This window comes from Balaenoptera musculus, chromosome 20, assembly GCF_009873245.2.
Source record: "Balaenoptera musculus isolate JJ_BM4_2016_0621 chromosome 20, mBalMus1.pri.v3, whole genome shotgun sequence".
In the NCBI taxonomy this organism is placed as follows: domain Eukaryota; kingdom Metazoa; phylum Chordata; class Mammalia; order Artiodactyla; family Balaenopteridae; genus Balaenoptera; species Balaenoptera musculus.
Window position 1 is genome coordinate 39,003,747 of NC_045804.1, and position 23,407 is coordinate 39,027,153.

At 38.1% G+C, this 23,407-nt stretch overlaps 1 protein-coding gene across 3 annotated transcripts in view; it reads right to left on the bottom strand.

The window, feature by feature from the left end:
- The window catches only part of AP2B1 (adaptor related protein complex 2 subunit beta 1), a 127,293-nt gene that overhangs the window by 99,555 nt on the left and 4,331 nt on the right, over positions 1-23,407 (bottom strand). The window contains exons 1-5 of one of the 3 annotated variants that reach the window (XM_036835847.1): positions 22,332-22,633; positions 16,198-16,257; positions 11,948-12,053; positions 8,652-8,787; positions 6,705-6,950 (exon numbers count right to left, since the gene is read on the bottom strand). In XM_036835847.1, the coding sequence (XP_036691742.1) occupies positions 6,705-6,950; positions 8,652-8,787; positions 11,948-12,053; positions 16,198-16,234 (525 nt within the window). In that variant the 5' untranslated portion in view covers positions 16,235-16,257; positions 22,332-22,633. Of the gene's footprint in view, positions 1-6,704; positions 6,951-8,651; positions 8,788-11,947; positions 12,054-16,197; positions 16,258-22,331; positions 22,634-23,407 lie in introns of those variants that run through there. The other 2 variants (XM_036835845.1, XM_036835846.1) reach the window with 2 other exon arrangements.

Genomic DNA, 23,407 nt, shown 5'->3' on the forward strand with positions numbered 1-23,407 from the left:
ACAAAGGTACCATGGTTATGTAAGATGTTAACATTAAGTAAAACTGTGTGAAGATAGGTATATAAGAACTTTCTGTATGGTCTTTGCAACTTTTCTCAATCTAAAAACCCGCCCCCAAAATGAGATAAAAAAAAAACAAAAAACCTAAGTTAGTAGTAACTGATAAAATGAAAACTGATGATTAAAATTCCTAAGGTGAGAACACACATAAAAAGATCTCCACAAAGTTTATCATAAAGGAAAACAAAAACTGTTTCCTTCCTCTGCAAGAATTTAAAGACCGAAAAGCACTGAGATGGGCACTTGCCCTTACAACAGAGCAGCCTCCAATGATTCCACTTACTCAACACTCCGATCCTGCAGAAATTACCAGCAACTCATCTTTTAGTACCAAATACAACATTACTTACTTGGGGCATCCAGACACAGACTGAGTGAACATGTTACCTCCTACATCATTCTTACCCAGTGCCTACCACATACTGACACTCTCACACATGCCTAAAATTCTACCAGCTCTGGTACTCCTTTATGGACGCTGGGCATGAAGAGCATTACGCATTTCTAATTTCGCTTCTGTATAATATTTTAATTTTATAACTCTTCTATTTATTGATATATGTTTAGGGATAACAGAATTCATATAATTAAAGTACTAAATTAAATGAGGTCATTAATAGATGATTTAACGTTGCCCACGAGGACAACAAACATATTCTGACAAAAATCCTTCTCAAATTTACAAAGTGATCTAGAGAGACTTCAGTTTTTCAACATTTATCATCTCAGACTGACAGCAAACCACCACAAACCTTCTAAAGCCTAAACAGAAATTACAATAATCAGAAAGTACGTCACGTTAGATCTGTTTCTCAAGAATAGCTGTCATTTATTAAGCATTTACTATATGTCAGGCATTATTTAAATTTTTAAAACAAATTAGTCCTTCATGTTGTTGTAGGGGGCTCCCTGTGCACTGCAGGATGTTTAAAGTATCCTTGAGCTCTACCTACTAGATGCCAGTAGCAACCTTCCCATCAGTTGTGACAACCAAAAGTGTTTCCTGACAATGCCAACTGTCCCCCAGGAAGCAAAATCGCCCCTAGTTGAGAACCACTGTCATAATCTCATGTGGCTTCTACATGCTGGCTAGCACATGGTTAAAATACATACTTTTTCTGAGAAAAAAAATGTTATTTTTCATAAAACAGCTTTCCAAAATAAGTTCATATTAAAAGAAGCTGCAGTTTAACTAGAACCGTTGCTAAAGGCCATACTGCGCCAAGTTCTGAGAGCATGCTGCTTGTGCAGAAAAACCCTCAGCAAACAAAAATATGTTTCTGGGGTTTTTTTTTGTTTTGTTTTTTAAACTAATTCAGTAGTCTGTGCTTTGACAGAGAGGACAGAGCAATGAAAGAAGGGCATTCCCAGGGGCAGTTCTCAGAGTGATGGTAGAACTGAGAAGGCTTAGAAGACAAGATCAAAGGGGCTAAGGCCCTGAGCCAAAGGATTTAGGAGACCTGAGCTCACAAACAAAAAGCAAAGTACATGTGGTGGGGCTGTCAAGAGAGTCTCTGGAGTGGCAGATTCTGGTGTAAACATTAACTGAAGTTGGAATACCTCAAAATGCCTCTAAGAGAGAAAAGAAAAACTGCAGTAAGGAGGGAAAATCCTAATGCATGGGCAAAAGCTAGAGAATTATCACTATCACCTAAAAGTGTATCTTTTTTGCAAATACCAATTTAGTGAGACAGAATTTTCAAAACTCTGATTATTTGTGAAGAAATCACAGGAGCTATTTTCCTCTCGTGCCAAAGTGCTTCCTCATTCTGAATATGTTTACTTTCAAAATAATGGACTAATAAATCTGCGTCTGGAAATAAGTTTAGCTTTAATTCCCTCAGAAAGATTTTACCATGTGAACCTGTATAGCTATCAAAGGGATCAGAACCCTTCAAATTAATACTGTAGCAGTAACGTTAACCTTTGCCTAATGCCTACTTCATAATCACGGCAGCAGCAGCCATCATCTCATGAACTCATGAGCCAGGCACTTTCACAGATGCTTTTTATGCAAGAGCTCAATTAATACTCTTAACGACTCTCTAAGATGGTACCTCTCACTCTACAGAAGAGGAAACAGACTCAGGGAGGTTAACCTAGGACTTAACAGTGAGAATTTTTTTACTTCAAACTATCTTTTCTCTTTCAAATAGTATTTCACGGAAAGTCAGTTTTAACTAAAGTATAAAATGGTAAAAACAACTGCAGGAAAATGAGGTGTGTGAGATTCCCCCATAAAAGACAGGAAATGAAAATATAATAAAGTCCTATTACTTGTAGCAAGGCATACTACCAGGAAGCAACCTGAAGGTCAACATAACCCCAAGAGTAGTCAGATTTTTATCAACATGTTACCCTCCAATTTCAAAGTAATTTCTCCAGATGTTCTGGTGCTTTCACATCTTGGATGCCCTTCTAAAGTGAGGTACAAGAAAACTACTAAGGCAGAACACCCTAGAAACATTAATTCCTTTTGCAAGAGGTTCTGATATTTGCTGGTACAGTGCTGCCACCATGTGGAGCAACTTCTGAAAAAGTGGAACAAAATTCCCCCTCAAGAACAGTAAAATAGGACTCATACCCATCATCAGATTAAGAGGATTTTGAGGATTTCCATATTAAAACAGTTCTCAGATAATTAATGCCTTTATCCGTTCAAAATTTTAACCATTTTGAGAAAACGAAACAGTTCTAAACATGTTGTATATATATACTCATGAAGGCAGTGACCAGTAATGGGTATTGGGACTCAGACCTAGGTTAGAATCCTGGCTACATTACCACTAGCTGTATGACTTTGGGATTATTCTTTAGCCTCTTCGAGTATACACTGCTTGATCTCTAACATGGAATAACTTCTTTTTTTTTTTTTTTTTTTTTAGGTAAGAAGTGTATTTATTTAAGGAGAAACACACTCCACAGAGTGTGGGCCATCTCAGAAGGTGAGCAAGGCCTAGCATAACTTCTAATTCAGAATAACCTCTAGTTCAGAAGATATGAGGACTATAAAAAACACTGTAAGTAAAAGCATCTGTCACTGTGCCTGACACAGAATGCACTTAAATTTAAACTTCCCTTTTCTTAATGACATTAGGAAGGTCATCATTAGCCTTAGGACCTTCTCAGATGTTTGTCACTACACCTTACATCTACCACTAGATGCTGGAATTTACTTGACATTCTTGCACTCATCCATTTCTTATCAGCAGCATTTGACCCAACTGATAAAAGGAAAATCAATGATCTAAAGACAGTTGTAATACTTTTGGCAAAATAACAGGACATACAGTTGAGATGAAAAGTATGGGTTCAAGAATGAAAGTAGGCATATGGGTATATGTGTTGGTTATCTCTTAGTCCAAGCTTTTCAGTTCTTCACTTAAGTAACAAGAATGAAGAGCTCAAAAACTGATTTGAATGTATGTAAAATAAGGCCAGGACAGAGTGAGGCAATCGAGGTATCCCACTCTCAGGCTTGTGCAGGTAGAGTGGGCACCTGAGAATGAATGCCTCCTTAAATTCTGTATCCTGGGCACCTTGCTAGCAAGACGTCAAACAATATCAGGGAAAAGTTTTGCTACTAAGAAGTCTGACAAGAATAAGAAAAATTTCCTATTTAGTTAGAGGGGAGTAGGTCCAACAATTTAATCTCTAATGCTGACACCTGTTCTAGGAAAATCTGTAATAAAGATACAATAAAACATAAGGCATTCCTGAAACAGTTTCTCACAAACCTACCAAGTACCTTACATTTTCTCTAAAAGTTTTCTCAAAAATACTTAAGAAAATCTCCCCAAGTCACCTCCTGATTTGTTGTATAAAAACAGGTTAAGAATTATTAAAAGCATTATAGTTTACTATAATATCATGATACATTAAATTCAAATAGAGACCCATTCATGTGCGGCCTCTTTAAATTACCTATATATAGATAGGGGATGGGGGAATAAAACAGGTAAAACAAACTGGCATATATTAATAATTATTGAATCTGGTGATGGTAGCTGAGTTCATTTTTTCATTTAGTCACTCTAATTTTGAATACGTTTGAAAATTCCCATATTGAAAAGTATAAATAAATAAATGGCAAACATATACTACTTGAGTACTATGGACTGGACAAAAGCCAACCGTTCTACTACAATGAAAACTTGGAATAAATCAGACAAATTAGGCTTGTTCCAGAAATTGTTCCATTCTCTCAAATGATTTGGATAAAGATCTCTAAGTGCTACGGGGGTACCAAAAAAAAAAAAAAAAAGCCTTTACTAAACCCTCAGTTAGTCCCTTACCCCTGATGATCTAATTTTACAGGTTCTGCTTTGAAAAATTTACATTAGTGTAAAGATGCCTTTTTCTCCCTGAACTGGAATTGCCTATATGAGCTAGAACTCATTTTTACCTCACTCCACTCCACATTCATAGCCCCACTGAATATTTTAAAAGTTGACACAGGGTACATGATATTCTGCTCATCTGGATGCCCAAAACTTGGAGAGCAAAGCCCAAACACTTTCAATCTTCTCATCTGTCCTCAGGTAGAAAATTTCAAGAACATTTGCTCAAAATAACAAAGTGAATCAAAAGCAATGTCAAAAATACAACTTAGTACCAGCTAAACATTCTAAAAACAGATACTACTGCCTTATAAATTTATTTCTTTATGGAATTTTTAAAAAGGTGACACACAGGGCTGCTTGAGTGAAAAACATAGGGTTGAATCTTCTAATGACGGTGGTGATTATACCCTGTAAAGTCACGGTTTAAGCATATACACCCACATCACTTCTATGCCTAGAAGGTGGCTAAAAGAATCCTGATAGTAGTTAGAACAACAGTATCTTTTTTAAAATGTGGCTTACTTCATTTTTTGACCTTGATACTAAGTTTGAAAGATAATAAATAGAAGCCAAGGTTACCCAAAGAGTAAGATGAACCAAATGAAGTATCAAAGCAGAGAGAGATCTGAGCAGGTAATTTGCAAGTGAGACACGTCTATTTCACAGCAAATCCAACTCTCTTTTTCAAAAAGTTCAACAGTGAAATATTCAGAGGTTATCCACTGATTAGCTCAATGTTATTCACCTCCACATAAAGAATGCCTTCGGCAAAAAAAGGAGAGAAAGTGGCTAAATTCCTCCATCTTCTCAGTAATGATACTTAATGACCAATCACTCAATTCAAATGAACTTCAGTTACTAGCAGAGCCAATGTACCACTTTGAGACTTACTCTCCTTCATTATATAGGCAAAATTAAAAATGTCAATACGAGAAATAAAAGGTCCCAAAACTTTAAGGTAAAGTTTCTTTAAGAAAATGATGAAAGAACCGGTTTGTTTCTGAGCAAATACAGGGGTAAGTATGATACAAAGATTTGCTTTAAGACCCTTGTATTTTAGATACATGCACCCCAATATTCACAGCAGCACTGTTTACTACAGCCAAGACATGGAAACAGGGACTTCCCTGGTGGCGCAGTGGTTAAGACTCCACGCTCCCAACGCAGGGGGCCCGGGTTCGATCACTGGTCAGGGAACTAGATCCCACATGCATGCCGCAACTAAGAGTTTGCATGCCATAACTAAGGAGCCCGCGAGCCGCAACTAAGACCCGGCACAACCAAATAAATACATAAAATAAACTAAATTTTTTTAAAAAGTCTAATCTTTAAAAAACAAAGACATGGAAACAACCCAAATGCCCATCAACAGAAGAATGGTTTAAGAAGATGTAGGGGGTGTGTGTGTATATATACACACACACACAATGGAATATTAGCCATAAAAAAGAACAAAATATTGCCATTTGCAGTAACATGGATGGACCCGGAGAATATGATACTAAGTGAAGTAAGTCAGACACAGAAAGACAAATATTATATCACTTACATGTGGAATCTAAAAAATAATACAAATGAATCTATATACAAAACAGAAACAGACTCACAGACATAGAAAACAAACCTATGGTTACCAAAGGGGAAAGGGGGGGATAAATTAGGAGGTTGGGATTAACATATACACACTACTATATATAAGAGAGATAACCAACAAGGACCTACTGTATAGCATAGAGAACTATACTCAATATTTTATAATAACCTATAAGGAAAAAGAATCTGAAAAAGTGTGTGTGTGTGTATATACATATATATATATATATGAATCGCTGTGCTAACACAATACTGTAAATCAACTATACTTCAATTAAAAACAATTTTTAATAAAAAATAAAAATATTAACCTAGAAAAATTTAAAAATAAAACAGAAAAGCAACAGGATTTACTGTATAACATGGGGACAATATTCAGTATCTTGTAATAATCTATAATGGAAAATAGTCTGAAAATACATATATATAAAAAACAGAATCACTTTGCTGTACATGTGAAACTAACACAATATTGTAAATCAACTATACTTCAATTAAAAAAAAAAAGAACACTCTTGTATTTTAGTACTTGGTTTTCAGCTCAGAAACATGTAGGGTGTGAGACAGACATCTGTGGGACACACTGAAGTCATGCTTCACATAGCTAACCTATGGCTCAATGTCCCAAAGATAAAATTTATTTTAAACATGCTTTTTAAAGGGACCCATTTTAAATACTGCTCTCTTATAAACGCAGAAACATATTACCATTGGATTTGAATCTGCTATGAGATCCCGCAGAGAGTCCAGAAATCCCTGATCTTCCACCATTTGGGCATTGATGTCATGGAGCTTTGCCACACAGACTGCTGCTGTCTTCCGAACATAGGGATCTTCATCCTTTAAGCACTTGCGGAGGGGCTCACAGAGATATTCTGTAATCTTGTCCACCCGGATGCACCCCATGGTTCTGACTGCCAAGGCCCGAATCAGAGGATTGGGATCTTCACAGTCCTATAAACAACAATCATTGACAACTACAGGTGTACATAAACCAGAAAACTGAACAGTCTGGTTTATATAAGCAACAAAAGAATATTTAATTAATGTAGGCTTCCAGTTTCATTCTACATCAGAACCCACATCTCCCATACGATTCCTTTCCTAAGTACCATAGTTGCCTATTTAAGAGTTTAGGCTAGGAATTCATTTAACTGCTTTACATACACAATGAAGAAATGCCCTGTAGGATTCATTCCAGAGCTGGGTAGAAGCTTAGATAGATGGTGTTACCATCCCCATGGCCATTGTTGGACCTGCACTAAAAGCAGAAAAGGGCTTTGGGCTTGTATTCTGGTACAGGAAAAAATCAGAAATTGGAAAGATATGTCCCACTCCACAAATATTAAGCAGGGAGAAAAGAGGGCTGGATATCTGGGGCCTACAGCCAAGAAAGCAAAGGAGAATCTAGAAGCTGGTTTGGGCCCAACATAAGTTCCTTGCGCGAAGCAGCAGACAGGGCCCTCTGAAATCCTGATTAACATACATTCTCCTTTCCTAGCAAGTGCCTCCAAATACAGTACAAATAGAACACTTACCAAGAAGGAACACCCCTTAAACTGCCCTATATTAAAAAATTTCTTTAAACATTATAAACCTATGCACACGCTAACTTCCAAAAAATGTAAACTAAATTCTTTCCAATGATATCATCCATCTATGAATCACCAGACAGAAAGAATGAAATGTTATAATGATTCTGTACATTGTAGCTAAACACAGAAAAAGAACAAAAATTCCATGAGAAGGAAGAAAGCATGTTTATTTTCCAAACAATTTAACAGAAGCTAATTTTAGAAATGCTGTCTGATTTTTGCTTTTAATGTAGACTAAATTCCAGGCAGAGGAAAAAAAAGTAAACAAAACAAAACAAAACAAAAACCCTAATAAGAACAACCTTATTATTGTGTTCATCAAATCTAATGATAGGAGAATTCTGACTGGATATCCAATAATATTAAGGACTTTCTTTAATGATCAGCTGATTAAATGATTTTTTCATTCTTAAGATGTTTGCGATTTGCTTTAAAATCATCCAGTAGGAGAGGAGGTGGGGGTCAGGAAAGCATGTATGGAGAGTTTAAGTTAAACAAGACTGGCCATAGGTTGGTAACTACTGAAACTACAAGGTAGATATTTAGGAATTTATTATACTATTCCCTCAACCTGAATATGTTTGAAAATTTCCACAATTAACAAAAAAGTTAATCAACTATTGCAAGACCTATTCAATAAAACAAAATTAAAAGGTAGCTCCTGTAGTTTCCACTACTTCTGAACCATAAGCATAATTTCTACAAAGATAAAATAGGTAAAGCCCCAGGTTACTGACACTACAATGATATGCCCAACCTTTGTCAGCCTTGGAAGATAAAACAGTGAGGTTTCACCTGGCTTTCTTCTCCCACCTGGCAAAGATGCACCAAGCCCAGCTGACAGAAGGCTCACCATATGGTCTGAACTGGATGACAAACTCCGGCATACAGAATGCTTAAATCATGAATATTCCTACTCAATGGCTAATACTTCTCTAGAGGCCCTCTTTTGGAACAGAGGTTGTTTATTTGCAATGCAGACACTAACCATACCGAGACACTTCTGAAAAGGTTTTCTGAGGTAGAAGAGACTGTTCTTGAGTCCCTGGGAAAAAGTTACCTTCACAAAGCTATTGACAGCCATGATGGCCATGTCTGGCTGACTCTTGGCATAGTTCATCAAGTAGAGATACACGAGCTTCTTTAGTTCCAGGTTGTCAGTCTGCATACAATTCACTACATCTGGAAAGAGAGAGCTGAGAAAAGAGGAAGGGAAAGTGAACAGATGTTGGTGCCAGGCTGTTGGACAGAACACAAAGAAACAGCCTTAATTTAAAAAGTGATTTGAAAAAAAAAAAAAAAAAAAGTGATTTGATGTGAGGACAAATGTCCACTAGTGATAATACTTACCACAGAAATTAATTACTAAAGAATTTATAATAATGGTCCCAAGAAGATGTCTAAAAATAGATTTTTAAAAAACTTTTTACTATGAAAATTTTCAGAGTAGAGACAGCAGTTTAATGAACCCATATATCCATCACCCAGCTGCAAACAAATACTGATACATACCCGATCTTGTTTCATACACAACCTCAACCCACTAGCCTTCCCCCAGTCCCTACCCCATCTAGTTGCTCTAAACAATTTCTAAACAAATCCTGGACATACATTTCATATATAATATTTTAGTGTATATCTTTACAAACTTTTTAAAAAATCACTATGTCACACAAAAAAACCCGTAATTTTTCATATCAATTCTTTGCAGTTCAAAGCACTACAGATGTTATGCTTTTTAATGCACATATTCTTCCATCCCTGACCAGTGGGAACTCATTTGGTTAGTTTCCTTATTAAAACAGTTCTCAGGTAATTAGGGCCTTTGTTCAAAATTTTAACCATTTTCAGAAAATGAAACAGTTCTAAACGTGTGTGCCATGTACACATTTAAATTCTATTGTATATATACACCCATGAAGGAAGTGACCAGTAACAGGTATTGGGACTCAGACCCTAGGTTAGAATCCTGGCTACATTACCACTAGCTATATGACTTTGGGATTATTCTTTAGCCTCTCCAAGTATACACTGCTTGACCTCTAACATGGAATAACTTCTAATTCAGAATAACCTCTAGTTCAGAAGATATGAAGACTATAAAAAACATTGTAAGTAAAAGCATCTGTCACTGTGCCTGACATAGAATGCACTTAAATTTAAACTCCCCTTTTCTTAATGACATTAGGAAGGTCATCATTAGCCTTAGGACCTTCTCAGATGTTTGAGTTACTACACCTTAACATCCACCACTAGATGCTGGAATTTACTTGGCATTCTTGCACTCATCTATTTCTTATCAGCAGCATTTGACCCAACTAATAAAAGGAAAATCAATGCATTTCATATTAACATAAATATTTTAAAGTAAAAATCTACCTATTTTACTTATTTTTTTTAATTAAGATGACATTGTTTTTATTTTTGCCAATCTCTTTAATGTCTACTTTAAACAAAAACAGCTGGATTCTCACATGTGCTCCTGCATTCAACCTGTTGTAGAATGTTGTTTAGCTGAAGTGTAAGAAGAAAATCCATCTTCATACACGTATATAAATTGGAAAATGGAGGAGTATTTTAATAGCTTTTTCATATAACTGGATGTTCTTCTTTGATACATTAAAGCTAGACAAATGGTTGTTTTTCTTTTTCTTTTGTTTTTAGTCCACAAATGGTAGTTTCTTAAAAGTTAGGTACAATATGGAATCTGAAACCATACTGATAAACTTTCTGTACTTGGTTGCACTAAAATCCATTCATTTATCACTTATTTTGAATGGATATTTTACCCATGCGTAATTTTGTGATGTATGCACTGGTCATTTGGAAAATATTGGTTCAATGAGTTATGTAGATCTTCTCTATGGGGGCATATTTCATTATACAGCAGCAAATAATCACATTCATTAATTTCACCACCAATCTCATCAGAAAAATCTCTAAGTATTGGGAAGCTATCAAGCTCACAATGGGAGATACAAGTTTTCCAACACTCTAATTTTTACTTTAAAGTCGAAATTTATCTACTGTCAAATTTTTTCCCTTGAAGTGACAGGTTCATTTTGTTCATTTTTTATAAAATGTCTCCCAAATATTGAAGTCTGATTAACTATAGTTCTGTCTGTCAATCTTTCTTTCACAAAGAAATGGTGTTCCCAAGTCAAACAATTGTGCAAGGGCTTTTTTTCAAGTCAACCGTCACACTTTGCTATGCAGTAGACGTACTTTATGCCTAATTCCTATTTCATCACACAGAATATTAAAAAGACCTGAACTCAAGGTTCAAGGTTCACTGAAATAAATTTTTAGTGCTTCATGCAGGACAGTCCTAAGTGAAACTGCCCTTTTTTCCTGCAAGCACATGATGGTGAAGAATACAATGACTACTTTTATAGTCTGGCACCACTGCCTTAATTCACACTAAGGCACCAGCCATGCAAATGTCAACACAGTGAAAAGGGTAAATAACACCTAAGTATTATTACAAGAATAGCTTTGACTTCATGGATTTCATGGAAAGGATCTCGGGAATCCTCAGGGGCCTGCAGACAAGCCTTATTTATTTCCAAATGGTCTCCCTAAATTACAGGAAAAAAGGGAGGGGAAAAAAAAAAGACCCTTTGGATTTTGTTACCACTGATTTTCATCTTGAATTCAGCAATTAAAGGCAGAGTTGTAAAGTTGAGGGCACTGGCTTGAGCCAATTAAAGTACACATGGGCTTCTGCGTCTCAGTGTATTTTTATCATCTTCTAAAACTACCTCAGCAACAAATTTGTAACTGTGTCAGCTCTCAGGAGGTTTTATGCTAGATCTGTATGCAAGTGAAATCAAACTCGTTTCACTCTTAAAAAAAACTTAGTCACAGAGTTAATATAAAAGCAACTACAGGGGCTTCCCTGGTGGCGCAGTGGTTGAGAGTCTGCCTGCCAATGCAGGGGACACGGGTTCGAGCCCTGGTCTGGGAAGATCCCACATGCCGCGGAGCGACTAAGCCCGTGAGCCACAATTGCTGAGCCTGCGCGTCTGGAGACTGTGCTCCGCAACAAGAGAGGCCGCGATAGTGAGAGGCCCGCGCACCGCGATGAAGAGTGGCCCCCACTTGCCACAACTGGAGAAAGCCCTCGCACAGAAACGAAGACCCAACACAGCCATAAATAAATAAATAAATAAATAAATAAATAAAAATTAAAAAAAAAAAAATTTAAAAAAAAAAAAAAAGCAACTACACTTCCTGATGTTTCCAGTGAGACAAACTCATTCTTATACGTTCTGACTGTAATAGCTTTAAATAAAAAGCAGTGAAAGCCATAGAGTAAGAGTCTAAAATGAGCAAAGCAGAAGAGATTACCCTTACCTAACATCTTTCCCCACAGTCATAGCAGCAATCACTTTCTTCACAGCCTCCTTCCTCTTTTCTTTCTTTTCATTGTTGAGTTCAGCCTTTAATTCAAAGATTTCTCCTAAAAGACAACAAACGGGTGAGGTCCCAGGATCAGAGAACTAGAGCAGAACACTGTACTATGTAGCAAGTAACACCACAACAGCTGACCAGTGGCAGGGCTGCAACTGAAATAAGATTATTTAAAAATTATAGGATAGGTACAGTTCGAATCCCTAGAATATTAACCAACCCATTGATAAGGATGCTATTTTGGGGTTATGGCCAGAGAGGAAGGTGTAAGCCAGATCTCAGGAAGCAGAGAAGTGGGAAAAAGGAAAGATACCTCATGATATCTTACTACGATGGGGAGAGAACAGCATCTGAGGGATGATCTCCCGTCAGAATTTCAAAGTCCTGGGAAAAAAATAAATGTAGGCAGGAAACAGGTTCACAAATCAATGTTTTCAAACCAGAAGAGACTCCTCATTCACCTACTCTCAACTCCACAGAGAACTGAGGCTCAAAGGTCACCAAGTGAGCAAGTGACAGACCTGGCCTTAGAACTGTTTCTCCCGACTCTTTAATCCAGAGTTTCTCAACGTTGGCTACACACTATTACCCGGGAAGTATCTAGAAATGCCAATGCTCAGGCTCCACTCTGGACCAAATAAATCAGAATATCAAGGAGTAGAACTCCTACGTTCATATTTTTTAAAGTTTCCTCAAGTGATTCTAATGTATAATCAGGGTTGAGAATCACTGCTCTAATTAGTACTTTAAGATGTTAATGGGCTTTAAGGCCCTATCCTGTTCAATCAATCTAAGAACAGAAATAATAATCCTGAAGCTTCAAGAATGGTACAAACCAGAGTCATTTCTAAAGGTACAATCTTAAATGACTGACTGCTCAGGCCCTGCACCGTGAAATGCCAGGACTGTCACCACTATTTTAAGGCCCAGGCTCACCTATTTCAGAAAGCAGGAGCTGAAATAAGAAAAAAGGTTAACAACTCTCAACTGGTTTTAAAAGAAAGAAGAAAATATACTATAAGACCATGAAAAAGAAGTTGACTATTGTCACTTCAACTTTCCGTCTACAATATTGCCTCATTTTCTTCCACCTTTATGACTGTTCTTGATGTTCATTTTAACCTCATTCACCAGTATAGAAATAGTGGGGGCAGCAAACTAGGTGATCTGCTGAAGCCTCTAAATGGGAAGGATGCACTGGTAAGAAGCACAGAAGTTGAGCACTAAAAAAGCTTGTTACATCAAAATCCATTGCTGACAAAGCAAACAAACTGTTACAAATATCACCCTTCTATTTGACAGCTGCAAAAATAGCAGACAGAAAAGCTGGGCCCTTTAAAGAGTCACTGTCCTCTTCTCCAAGTCCTCTGCTGCCAAATCCAGCTCTTAGGGTTCCCATCATTTACTTCCAAAAACAGTAAAGGACAAGCAGCATGGTTTCAGAAAATCTGAATTGTGAATATCAGCAGGAGCTGAAGAATCAAAACAGGATATAACTGAAATTATTCCAACTCCAACAGCATAAATTTAAAGAATATGCTCCAGTGGCAGTTCTGGTGGGTGTTACAGGAAGTAAAAGGAACACAGTCTATCCATTTTTTAAAATGTGGTATTTATCCAGCTGTGATTCATCTGTAAGTCTCAAACCTTTATAAAAATCCCTGAATTAAAAAAAGGTTACCAGGACCCATTATAAGCGAAGGTTTGAAAAATTAGGTGAGTTTTTAAATTACATCTTTTTGTGTTATTATAGAAACATCTTGGTCATCAAAGCACACAAAATGTTAACAGAAGAAATAAATACGTTTCAGAATGATAAGAGAATCAGAAAAAAAGCGGAAAATGAATGACAAGGGGCTAAACGCTTTTGTATGCTATAAGCAATAAAAACAGCAAGAAGTTGGGTGGAGCCAAGGAGGAGCACGGAGGCAAGGTATCTCTCATACATACTACAGCTTTATTAAACTCTTATCTTTCCCCCCTCCTTTTCCCCTGAATCAAATCTACCAAGCATTGCTAGCAGCTAGCAACAGTTCTCAATCTCGGCTACACATCAGAAAATTCTGGGGAGCTTTAAAAAAACCCCATGTCTAGGCCATATCCCAGACCAAAGAGATCAGGATATCTGCAGGGGTAGGACTGGACATCACCTACTGTCTTTTACTTCACTGGGCAATTCCAATGTGCAGGCAAGGCTGAGAGCCATGGACTAGTAGCTAATGTAATTAAGCAACTCTCTATGGTGTTTTCTGTATTATAATAGAAGTTTACCCTTAAATAACTCCAAATGACAGAAATATGCTTGTGCTTTCTAGAAAATTTTCTGGTGCTCCAGGCCACTGTTTGTGCCCTCCCATTTTCTTTTTCTTTTGAAATCATTTTAATCTTAAAGAAAAGTTGCAAAATTCCCCATCTGCTAACATTATGCCACATTTGCTTTATCATACTTTTTATATATTTATACATGTTTTTTGATTCATTGAATAAGTAAACTGTAGACATCATGTCTCTTTAGCTCTAAATATGTCAGTGTATAATTTCTAAGAACAAGGAATTATGTTACATAACTATAATACAATGATGAAAATCAGGAAATTTAACATTGATATATTGTCATTATCTAATCTATAAACCTTATTCAAAGATCTTGATAAAGTCTTTTATAGTAATTTTACCCCCATCCTCCTTGGGCCAGGATCCAAGGCAGGATCATGCATTACATTTACCGTCATGTCTCTTTAGTCTCCTTTAATCTGAAACAGCTGGTCAGCCTTTGTCTTTCATGATAATGACATTTTTAAAAAGTACAGGCCAGTCATTTTATAGAACACCCTCAGCTGTCATGGGTGTTCCCTCATGATTACACTGAGATTATGCCTTTTGGCAGCCATAATTCAGAAATGATGGTATGAAATCATCATGTGTGGAAGGATAAGAAAATATCAAATTTCCATGCATTGTTTCACATAATCATTTTTTGTTAAAATTTTTAAAAATCATATGTATTAATACATGCACAGAAAAGATTGAGGATACATACCGAGTTCCCGTCAGGAACAGGAATAGGGAGGGAGAGAACTTTCATTTTTACTTTTTATTGCTGTATTGCTTTAGTAGTACTCCTTGTAATAAAATGTTTATTTCCAAGTAAAAAATAAAAGAATTTGGTGCAACCACTATGGAAAACAGTATGGAAGTTCCTTAAAAAACTAGAGTTACCATGTGATCCAACAAACCCACTCTTGGGCATATATCCAGAGAAAATTCTAATTCGAAAAGATACATGCACCCCAATGTTCACGGCAGCACTATTTACAATAGTCAGGACATGGAAGCAACCTAAGTGTCCATCCACAGATGAATGGATAAAGAAGATATGGTTTATATATACTATGGAGTATTATTCAGCCATAAAAAAGAATGAAATACTGCCATTTTCAGGAACATGGATGGACCCAGAGATTACCATACTAAGTGAAGTAAGTCAGACGAAGAAAGACAAATATATGGTATCACTTTTACGTGGAATCTAAAAAATCATACAAATGGACTTATCTACAAAACAGAAACACTCACATAGAAAATAAACTTATGGTTACCAAACGGGAGGGGACGAAGCGATAAATCAGGACCTTGGGATTAGCAGATACAAACTAGTATATGTTAAATAAATGACAAGGTCCTACTGTATAGCACAGGGAACTATATTCAATATTTTGTAATAACCTATAATGGGAAAGAATCTGAAAAAGAATACATATATGTATACATATATATATATATACACACACACACACATACATATATACACACACACACAACTGAATCACTTTGCTGTGCACCAGAAACGAACACAACATTGTAAACCAAGTACACTCAATTTTTTTAAAAAAGAGAAAATAAATGTGCTTCTTCCTTTTACCCTCCTCAGATCTATCAATCTTCAACGGATCAATCTTGGATCTTTTCCTTTCACTAAAACCTTCAAGTCAAAATGATGTGCACCACAGCCATATCTTTAAAAACCCATACTTTAATAATTTACTCAATACACTTTTCTGTAGAATATCCCCAATGAGATGGTCCAAGACATGCATGTCTCAAGAGGTCAGGAGCATTCTACTTGGAACAATCTTACACCACGACTTTTGAAGAATCTTCAAAATAGGCTGTGATCAGGTTCTCATACTCACCTTTTTTATTGGTTGTGAAGTACTTGGAGTCAGTCATGGTTGTGGATCTTTAATGTGCACCTACAACAAGAGAAAAGAATTCCTTTATCCAAGTTACTTATGTCCAGCAAGGCATTCAACTAATTTTAAGATCATTTATATACAAGACTTTCTGCATTCAGAAAGTATCTTCATCCTTACCACCATCACTGGTGATCCAAAGGGATGCAAGGATAATTAAGAATGTAATCCTTGCCTCAAAAGCTAATTGGAACAAAATCCAAAGGCCTAATGGAATAGAGTGATAATCTGAACCTATCATAGTTTTATGATTTTATCCACAATTATCTCCTCAGAGCCTCCAAGACCTAAAGCTACATCTTTTTATAAATGCATTGTCAGTTAGTAACTCCAATATTTAAAATAAGGAAAAGTTTGTTTCAAAAGACCTCCCCATTACTTTCCGTTAAAGCAAATCTGATTTACTTCCCCGCCTCAAGATGGAGTCACTCCAAGACATATATTCTGAAGCAGAGTAAAACTGAAAGAGAAAAAAATTTTATCAACCTATTCACCATTACATGCAACTATCAATAAAAGGAATTTCTTTTAGAAAAAAAAGAAAAGCCTAGATTAGTAGGACAATACTCTTTCATGACAAACACCTAGAGAGGCAAACATCTAGAGAGGTGTTATGCATGGATTTTTTTTAAATTATGGATTTCATATTTCCAACAACCTACAATTCCCCCGAGTATTCCCCAAAATAAAAAATATCAGTTTACAGTTAAAAACAATGCAAAAAACTGAGATATTTGTTCAGTCACACTGAGTACTAAAGAGAATCAGAACTGGTGTTAAAACTTAAAAGAACATGGATCCCAGCTTCAACTTTAACTTTTCTGTTCCAATTTCCAGAATTAATCCAGTTGACATAAGGCTCCACTGGTAAAACAAAAACAGCATGGACTGATCACATTTCTCCCCAAATAATGAGACAATGTTTTCTGATTTGAGAAACCCTAAGATTTTGTCCAATGTACCTGACTTCTTTAAATACATTAAAATTTTCTTTTAATAATATTCCTGCTGCGGGCTTCCCTGGTGGCGCAGTGGTTGAGAATCTGCCTGCTAATGCAGGGGACACGGGTTCGAGCCCTGGTCTGGGAAGATCCCACATGCCGCGGAGCAGCTGGGCCCATGAGCCACAACTACTGAGCCTGCGCGTCTGGAGCCTGTGCTCCACAACAAGGGGGGTCGCGATGGTGAGAGGCCCGTGCACCACGATGAAGAGTGGCCCCCGCTTGCCACAACTGGAGAGAGCCCTCGCACAGAAACGAAGACCCAACACAGCCAAAAATAAATAAATAAAATAAGTAAATTAAAAAAAAAAAAATATTCCTGCTGCACTCAAAAATGAGTATCTTCTGGGATTTCCCTGGTGGCACAGTGGTTAAGACTCTGCGCTCCCAAGGCAGGTGGCCCAGGTTCGATCCCTGGTCCAGGAACTAGATCCCACATGCGTGCCGCAACTAAGAGTTCGCATGACACAACTAAGGAGCCAGCGAGCCTCAACTAAGGAGCCCGCCTGCCACAACCAAGACCCGACACAACCAAATAAATAATTTTTTTTAAAAATGATTATCTTCTAACTGACCACCATCATTACTAATACTTATCACCAAATTTTGGATAGATGCCCTGGCACCTACTCATTATTTTCTGGTCAAAACAACATGAGTGATAATATATTTGGCAAACTTGAGTGATAATACCTCCACAAACAATGGTAATTATGGATCTGAGGAAAAAGACCTAAGCACTCAACAAATCAATGCAATTAAGGAAAAAAGCCAGAAAACCATAAAATAATGCAAAAAGGTTGGCTCAAAATTCTTCTCTAAAATGTACTACTTGGACTATTTAAGGGAAATTAGACTCATTTGTTATCTTTCCAAGGAGCTACTTAATGTTTATAGTACTGATCCTTATACAATAGTGCTTTAGGTTGTACAAGAATTTCACTGAATTTACCTTGTTAAAAGAAGTGAGCTAGAACTCACACAAATCATTATAGAATACAGAAATTTCTGATTTGACACTATTTGTTATAATTTAAAGTGAGCCTGTAACAGAGGCTTGTCTTATGTAGTATTTTCATGTCTTTTCTAGCTAAAATTCAAAGAATTATAATCTTTTAATCCATTTAATCATTTAATCCATTCACAATGTAAACTAAATGTGAAGTAGGCAAACTGAAGAAAGGAGTCCTTCACATAAAAGACCTGGAATAGGGACTTCCCTGGTGGTGCAGTGGTTAAGAATCCGCCTGCCAATGCAGGGGATGTGGGTTTGAGCCCTGGTCCAGGAAGATCCCACATGCCACGGAGCAATTAAGCCCATGTGCCACAACTACTGAGCCTGTGAGCCACAACTACTGAAGCCCACAAGCCTAGAGCCCGTGCTCCGCAACAAGAGAAGCCACCGCAATGAGAAGCCCACACACACCGCAACGAGAGAAAGCCCATGCACAACAACGAAGACCCAACACAGCCATAAATTAATTAATTAATTAAAAAAAAAAAAGACCTGGAATAAATCTGAAGTTATCATCTAAGAACTTATATATACAAAAAGGAAAACCAGTATACAGAAATGATTACAGTACTAGAGCCTGACAGGAGGGCCATAGCTCAAGGCCATTATGGTCTATCCAGGATGTTGTTACGCCACTCTAATCCTTTGGGATCATCAAAACTTAAAACTTGCTTAAGATTTAAAGACAAAAGCTGCTTGGAATTTCTCACTGTTTCTTTGAAAAAGGGCCCCCAGATCGTTCTGTTTTCTAAAGCTCTCATACACATTCACATATATTAAATTTTTAACAGAAAATTTCAGCACAATCTGTTAAACATTAAATTAACCTAGTCTTAAATCGTACCTTTATTAGTGACCCACACATTTCATTACTTCCCCTAACAAATTTCATCATCAAGGAATAGATTTCTGTCCTTTTACATTGTGAGCACTAAGTTCTTAACTAGAGAATAATGTGCCAGCCCACAAAATTTCAGGGAAGAGGAGAGAATCAAGTACACAATCTTAGACCCTAAATTAAGAACCCCTGCTTTTAAAGAGAAAGGAGAAACATACCACTCTCTTATCTCGCACTGTCCTACACAAAACAGTAATGAAATATCCCTTACACATATTGGCAGAGCAACATTTTATCATGTCAGTTCCTGACTTAAGCCAAAAGAAATTCCCCAAAAATAAAAATAAACTAAACAAAAACAAATGAGAAGAGGCGGGGTTGCACAACACTGTGAATGTACCAAATGCCACCAAACTGCTCACTCTAAAATGGTTAATTTTATGTTATGTGAATTTCACCTCAAAATATTGCATATGTATGTATTTTTTGGCTGCGTTGAGTCTTCGTTGCTGCACGTGGGCTTTCTCCAGTTGTGGCGAGTGGGGGCTACTCTTCGTTGCGGTGCGCGGGCTTCATTAGTTGCAGGACACAGGCTCAGCAGTTGCAGCACATGGGCCCAAGAGTGCGTGGGCTTCATTAGTTGCAGGACACAGGCTCAGCAGTTGCAGCACATGGGCCCCAGAGTGCGTGGGCTTCAGCAGCTGCAACGCGTGGGGTCAGTAGTTGTGGCGCACGGGCTTAGTTGCTCCGTGGCATGTGGAATCTTCCCACACCAGGGATCAAACCCGTGTCCCCTGCATTGGCAGGCGGATTCTTAACCACTGCACCACCAGGGAAGTCCCTATATATATTTTTTAATGAGACACTTTTTTTTTTTTAAATGAGACACTCTTAATCACACACCAGAGATGAATATAGTCAGATTCTCTAAAACATAGGATGGTGAAAACTGTTGTCTGCTTTAGAAGCCAAAGAAAAAGCAGCCAAGATAGAGTTCAAAGAATAAGTCAAGTATTTGCTGAAGAGCCTCAAAAATCAAGTTCCTTCTGGGAGCTGCGGGGGAATTTATTCCTCAGGAGAGTCCCAGGGCAGGGCAAAGCCAAGCCATCATGGAGTTGGAAGTCACACTACCTTTTTACCAGATCAAACTAGAGAAGTCACCGGCTGTTCTGAGGACATGAGGTATGACCTCAGCACATTGTTAAAAAAAAAATAATGCTGCCAGTCAAAACCACAATCACTCTAACTTCCCTAGCCCAGAGTATGATGTCACTGCATTTCAGAAAAGGTCTCCCTGTACAGGATAATACATCTATATTTAACATAACCTAGTTTCTACTAAATATAGGTTGTGAAAGTCCCTTCTCAACTATTCCTCCCTCCTTCCGGTGCCCGTAGAGAGAATAAGGCCAGAAAAAAATTAATAGGGTCTTAATTTCAAATGGCTCTCTGGGAAATGGCAGCTAAATTAGAGTTGGTGAGGCCACTAAATCCCCTCTTCGCATAAAGTAGGACTTTACACAGTTGGTGCTGGTAGGGAAAAAGTGAACAGTTGACCAAATTATAAAGCAGAAAGGTCACTTCAGCAATCTTTCATTACAAGGGTGAGAGGTGCTAATCAGATATTTCAATAATGCAAAGACAATGGCATCTTCAGGTATCATTTATTGCATAAGAAATGACAGCAGACAACTCATTACAACAGACACACCTGCAATTTCCATTTAAAAGTGACCACAAAGTAATTTTTTAACATTATCCGGTAAGAAAAAAGCTCTGAAGTTTTACATCCAATTCTTAACTGAAATAAACTCTGGAAAACTTATGCCTGGAAGGAGAGAAAAGAAGGAAGAAAGGAAAATGCGTCCTACCTAATTCGTTCCCCGTTCAGCTTGGTTCGTAATATTTTAAAATACGGGTGTGTTAAAGAAGAAAAAAAAAGATGGAAGAACTGGACTTTCTTGAGTCTCTTAAGCCACAGAATGTTAGCTTTGTATTAACTTTACCACCCAATTTTCAGTGAGGCTATTTGCAGAACACTATACTTTCTGCTTCTTTGGGAGTTTAAAACTATTAAGATACCTGCAAACAGTTCTCATCTTACCACCACGCTTAGTCATCATTGGAATGTTACACGTTTTCTTGTACAGCTACATCTCCTTCATCTGCTGCTTTCTATTATGACTTTGTAAGTGTACCCTGAGGCTAAGCAACAGAATTATACCAGGGAGGTGATTAATAATTTAAATTGTTCCTCACTGAGACCACTTTCTTTGTCATTCTTCCTTTTCTAAGACTGAGTTTTCTTTACTTTCTCTTTTAAACCACATGATTATAACAGTGTTTGGCATTTAAAAAACACTTCTTAAAAGTCAAAGTTTAATGAAGCATTCACACTTTATTCACACTGCTTCATAATGAAGCAGCCAGGTGAGTTAAAAAAAGTCTGCCCCCCAAATGGGCACTGTTTTCAGTGCTCTGAAAACAAAGAGCATGAATCAATTCTTTGGATTCAAAGAATATGGAATAACAGGAAGTTCCAGTTTCTTTACCTCTGTCTTAATCTACAGTCTTTCTCAAACCAGACCGTTCCTTCTAAGACCAGAAAGAAAAATCTCCGGGCTAAGATTTACTCCCACTTGCTTCCCCCTCTCTCACATCGGGTCAATTCTGGAGGTTTCTCTTCCCTTTCTCCAACGTCAGGAATTCCTCTTCTTTCCCCAGGTGGTCAAGATTCTAGGGATATGTTCCTCCATTACGAGGTGAGGCAGAGATGTCTCAATCTCAAATTACAGAAGACGGGCGAGGTCTGCCCATCTATGAGCAAAACTTTGGGGGAACCCCTTTCCCCTTCTGGTACCTGGACACGTCCCAGCCTCTCAGTGAACGACGCCAAACCGGGTAGAAGGTTCTCCCCTCGGCCTCCAGTCTCTACCGGCCACACCCCTGGCCTCTGGCCCTCCTAACCCCCCACTTCGAACATATCTTTCCCCCAGTGCCCCCCAACTCCCAGCTGCCACCCCGAGGATTCCCTCACCCCGCTCCAGCGGTGGAGTCCCTTTCTCCAACCCTCTTCCTCACAACGGTCACACCCGACGGCTCACTCCATCTTCAACGGTCACGCTCCTAAGATTCCTCTCCTCCGCCCGTCTCCAACCAAGCCTGGCCCCCTTCCCCATGAAAGAGGGACACACCCCAAAGTTAGCCGCCCTGAACTCACCGGAGGCAAGGGCAGGGGTGGCAGCAGCGGCCAGAGAGCACGGCCCGAGCGGTGTTGTAATGGTTTCCTGCACGTCACGACTCCTTCTCCAGGTCTAAGCCACTGCGCAAAACCCACTTTGCCAGGGACAAAGATGGTGGACAGGAAACTCTGACGTCAGACAGCCTCGCCGTGTGACGTCATCCAGGCGCGCGGGAGAACCAGAAAAGCGGTCATCTCTGCCGCCTTGGAGACGGAAAAATTTTGCGCAGTCGGGAAGCGACCTGAGGTCCGGGCCTCCGAGGAAGTTCACTGACTATCGGAATGGATCTATTAAACAAGCTGACATTCCCTGGATTTGTTTCCTCGCACAAGAGTTCTCTAAAAACTTACACATAGGGATAGTGAAACACCCTGTTTTCTTAAAAAAACAACAAAAAAAAACCCCAGCTAATTTCCCTGGCCAGTTCAGGAATGTGGACAATGGTGATCCAGCCCAAGACCATACAAGGGTGTGGGACTGGAGGAGAGTGGTGCAAGGAAAAGAGGTTGACATGGCCTCAGATCTGAGTTTGAATCCATCTGAGATCGAATCCCTGTCCTGAATGTGATTAGGAAAGTTACTTAACGTCTCCTCAGCCTTAGTCTTACTTGTGAAATAAAGCCAGTGATATAACTCTCTCCAGCTTGTGAAGCTTAAAGTAGGTAAGGCGCCCAGCATGTAATAGGCGTGCTTACACAAAAGTAAGTTCCTTTCAGAAACCAAGACCTAGATATCTCTGTACCTTCCCCTCAAAATGAAAACTTCCCACCTAAAACTGCTCTAAGTAATAATAAAGTCTTTAACCAAAAAAGAAGAAGAGGAGGAATGTGAAGAATGAGAGCCTGAGGCAGAAGTTGGGAAACCAAAGTGCAAAGGGGACTGAGAAGTAGAGAGGTAGAAGAAAAGGCAGGTGGTCATAATCATTTAGGACGTTTTTAGAGTTCTATGAAAGTATAGGAACTATATACTATATCTCTGAGGCCTAGCCGCCCCCTCCCCAAAATTTGTTGAAGGGATAAATGTATGAGTGAGTGGTCAACAATAACAGTTGCTA